This window comes from Equus asinus, unplaced genomic scaffold, assembly GCF_041296235.1.
Source record: "Equus asinus isolate D_3611 breed Donkey unplaced genomic scaffold, EquAss-T2T_v2 contig_197, whole genome shotgun sequence".
NCBI lineage: Eukaryota > Metazoa > Chordata > Mammalia > Perissodactyla > Equidae > Equus > Equus asinus.
The window spans coordinates 200,924-205,636 of NW_027224846.1; the positions used below are offsets into that span (position 1 = coordinate 200,924).

General features: G+C 38.2%; 1 protein-coding gene across 1 annotated transcript; it reads right to left on the minus strand.

Moving 5' to 3' along the window:
• Positions 1–200: 200 nt before the first annotated feature.
• Positions 201–788, minus strand: LOC139043304 (myelin-associated neurite-outgrowth inhibitor-like). The gene has a single exon (XM_070503540.1). The coding sequence runs from the start codon at positions 786–788 to the stop codon at positions 201–203; it is 588 nt and encodes a 195-aa protein (XP_070359641.1).
• Between the last annotated feature and the right edge of the window lie 3,925 nt (positions 789–4,713).

Sequence of the window (4,713 nt, forward strand, 5' to 3'; positions counted from 1 at the left end):
AACAGGATTTGCTGTAAGAACAACCCAGAGTCAGCTGGAGACTCATGGCGCTGGGACCTGCCGGGCGGGCCGCAGGAGTGCTAGCTAAGTGTCAGAGCATTAGGAAGAAAGTCCGGGCTGGAGGCGCCAGGCCTGCAGCACCAGCTGTGGAACCTCCATTATGTGACCGCACAGCTCCATCCTCAAACATCGCAGGGTGATCACCACTGAGGGGGCACGTAGCTGTAGGTGGGTGTTCCGGGGGCCTGATATGTGGGCACCTTGACTCGGTGAGGGGTGACAGGAGTTGAGGAGTGGGCAGTCAGCAGGGTACCTGCTGACATCGCCATAGTGGTCCCAGCCACCATGCCCATGGTGACCCCGTTGCCTGTAGGTGGAGGGATAGGTGCAGGGTACACCGTCGCCGGCATGCCATTGGGCTGCACCACCGTGGTGTGGTGGATGACGTGAGGAGGTGCTGCGTACAGGGGTTGTGTGCAGTATGTGCCTTGCTGTGCGTATGGGCTCTGCTGGGGATAGGCACTTCGCACGGGGTACACGGCGGTCTGGTAGGGGTTGGGGGAGGAGGAGTATGGTGGCACTGCCCCACTGGTGGGGGAACAGGACACTTTGTAAGGTGTGCCAGGAGTGTAACCTGTTTGGAAAGTGGGGTTCGTTCCAGTGTACATGTTGGGGGAGTAGGCGGGAGCCGCTGCTGTGTAGCCCGTGGGGAAACCAGCTGGATAACCAATTCCTTTGGCATTTGCATAGGGAACCCCAGAGGAACCAGGGCTATAAATAGGATTCATGATTTCAAGAACATGACATCCACAACCAAGGCTAAGACAGGAGTCCAGATCAGCGCTGTCCAACAGCACTTTCTGCAGCGATGAAGCTCTTCTCCATGTGGGCCGTCCGATAAGCACCCATCAGCTAAAGTAACAATCGCTCCCCGCGCCGCGCGGGCGGCCTGGGCCTCGCTGACCAGCTCGCCGGCCGGGGGAGCGCCGCGAGGCCTGCTCCGATGCGGGGCCCGAGCCGCCAGGGCCAGTCTCCACCGCCGCCGCCGCCGCCGCCGCCGCGGGCCTCTCCCCTGCTCTGCGCCCGGCCCGCCTCTCCGCAGCCCGCGCGACCCGCCCACGCTGCTACATCTTTTGTTTTTATATATTCTTTGATATTTTTGTTTTTCTCCCAACATTGGAGTATGAAAATTATTTTATAAATGAATAAGTTGAAAGACTTATATACAGTCAATGCTCATATTTCTATCTTCATTTAACTGTTTTTTATTTATCACATAACTATATATTTATGAATGCCTTTCTCCATTTAGTCCATTTTATTTATTTTATTTGTTTCAAAGTGAATTTCAGACACTGGTACACTTTAGCCCCTGAACATCTGAGGATAGATATATAATATTAACTAATTAGAGTTGTTTGCTTATTTTTAAATTTTATTTCTATATTTTCAATTAAAAAAATAGGTATGTGAAACTACATATGCTATATTTTTACTTAAATACAGTCAGATACACAAATTTAAATGTACCACTCAATGAATTCTGGCAAATGCATGCACCCACGTAGTGTGTTGAATTTATCCTGCAGAAAATTTCTTCCTCCTACGCCCATTCCCGTTAATCCTTGCCCCAAACCCCAGAAGTTTCCACATTGTTCTGACTTTTTACCACCTTGGATTAGTTTGTTTTCTGGGCGTTTATACTAGTGGAGTTCTATGGCATCCAGTTTTGAGTAAGAGTTCTGTCATTCTACATGTTTTTGAGATTCACCCATGTTGTTTGTATAAATACTTGATTTGTTGTTGTTGTTTAATTTAAACTCTTTTCTTTTGAGAGGTAATCTTAGATTCATATGCTATTGTAAGATATAATGCAGAGAGATACTAAGTAACTTTTACCCATCTTTCCTCAAGGATGACATCTTATAAAACTAAAGTACAATAATTATAACCAGCACAGAGACATTGATAAAATTTCTCAATATTTCTCAGATTTTCCTAGTTTTACTTTTCTCGAAAGTATGTGTGTGGGTGTGTGCGTTTAGTTCTATGTAAGTTTATTATGAATGTAGGTTAGAGTGTCCTCCACTGCGGTCAAGATACAGATCAGGTTCATTACCATGAGAGTCCATCAGTTTGCCATTTACTGCCACACCAACACACCCTCCCCTAATTCGTGGAAATCATTAATTTATTCTCAACTCTATAATTCCATCATGAATTACATGAATTTATGTATATTACATAAATATTATATGAGAGGAGTTTTATACACTATATAATTTTTCAGGATTGGCTTTTTTTCACTGAGCATACTTGTCTGGAGATTCATTCAAGTCATTGAATGTAACAATTCCAAAAACTTAGACCATTTTTAATTAATTTGTTTTTATGTTGGAAATGGAAACATCTTGTATATTTTTTAACACTAGAAAAGAGGGGACTGGTGAAAGAGAAAGTTGACAAATATAAAGTTATTACCATGCAATCTTTAGTTGAAATTATTCTGTTTAATATAATAAATTTATATAATAAATTTAAAAATCTCAAACTACACTTCCACATACTAAACTTTTGAGGTGGAATGAAAATAGTTAATAAGAGAAATTTTATAGGAGCTAATGTCTGCATAAAAAAAAACCTTAAATAAACAACCTAACCTTGAAGTTTCCAAAGAACTAGTAAAAGAATAAATTAAGTCCTAAGTTTGTAGTAGAAATAAATAAAACTGAGACTAAAAACAATAAAAGAGATCAATTAAACTGAGAAATGCTTTTTTTAAAAGGTAAACAAAATTGGCGAAAATTTGGCTGGACTAATCAAGAAAAAAAAAGAGGGGTCAAAAAATACAATCAAAAATGAAAGATTACACATTACAAATGATACCACAGAAATAAAAAAGCACATTACATATTATTATGAACAACTATATGCTAACAATTTAGATGATCTGGAAGAAATGGATGAATTTCTAGAAATGTAAAATCTACCAAGACTGTCATGAGGAAACAGAAATGATATCTACATATACAATGTAATATTATTCAGCCATAAAAAAGAGTGAAATCTTGCCATTTGTGACCATGTTGTTGGACCCTGAGAACATTATGCTAAATACAATAAGTCAGACAGAGAAAGACAAATACTGTAGGATCTCTCTTATATGTGGAATATATCTATACAAACACACACTATTTATACACACTATGAACTATACACCATGTATATACTCTATAATACGTATGCTAGATATGTATGCTATATACTATAGAAAGATCGATCGATAGATAGATACAAGCTCATGGATACAGAGACCAGACTGGTGGTTGCCAGGGGTGGGAGGAAGGAGATGGGAGAAATAGTTAAATTGCTGTTTGTTTTTGTCTCGTTTAAATGAATTGAACAAAAAAGTAGAAATAAAAAGAAGTAGAAAATCCAAACAGACTAATATCAAGGAATAAGATTGAATTAGTAATCAAAAATCCTCCAACAAATGAAAGTCCAGGATCAGATGGCTTCACTTGTGAATCTGACTAAACAATTAAAGAAGAATTAACACCAATCCTTCTTAAACTGTTTCAAAAAACGGAAGAGAAAGGAGCACTTCCGAACTCATTTTATAAGACCAGACTTATCCTGATAGCAAAGCCCAATTAGGACACTAGAAGAAAAGAAAATTACAGGCTAATATTGCTGATAAACATAGATGCAAAAAGTCTCAAACAAAAATCAGCAAACTGAATTCAACAGCATATTAAGAGGATCATATACCATAATCAAGCAGGACATATCCCTGCGATGAAAGGATGTTTCAATATGTGTAAATCAATAAATGAGACATTAACAAAATGAAGAATTAAAATCATACAATCATTCCCACAGCTAACATCATACTCAACAGAAAAAGCTGAACACTTTCTCTCTGAGATTAAGAACAAGACAAGGGTGCCACTCTTGCCACTTCTAATTAACATAGTACTAAAATCCTAGCCAAAGAAATTAGGAAAGAAAAATAAATAAAAGGCATCTGAATAAGAAAGGATGAAGTAAAATTTTCTCTGTTTGTAGTTGACATGATCTTACATATAGTAAACCCTAAAGACTCCACAAAAAACTGTTAAAACCAATAAATGAATTCAATAAACTTGCAGGATATAAAATTAATATGCAAAAATAAGTTACATTTCTATACACTAACAATACACTACCTGAAAAAGAAATTAAGATCTCATTTACAATAGCATCAAAAAGAATAAAATATTTAGGAATAAATTTACTAAAGGAGGTGAAAATCTGTACACTGAAAACTATGAAATATTGGTAAAAGAAACTGAAGAAGACTCAAATAAGCTGAAAGGTATCTTGTGCTCAAGCATGGAAAGAATCGATGCTGTTATAATGTTCGTTATACCCTAAATGATCTACAGATTCCAAGCAATGCTTATCAACATCCAATGGCATTTTTCCAAGAAATAGAAAAAAATATTAAAACTTGCATGGAACCCATAAGACCCCAAATAGCTACAGCAATCTTGATCAAGAACAAAGCTGATTTCAAGCTGTGTTACAAAGATATAGTAATCAAAACCATATGGTAATGGTATAAAAAAGACATAGGCCACTAAAAACGAAAAAAGAGAACAGAAATAAACCTGACTAACATTTTTACAAAGGCACTAAGAAGGGGCTGGCTCCATGGCCGAGTCATTAAGC

Excerpts from the sequence above, each read along its gene's own strand:
- LOC139043304 (XM_070503540.1), bottom strand. The coding sequence starts at position 788 with ATGAATCCTATTTATAGCCCTGGTTCCTCTGGGGTTCCCTATGCAAAT.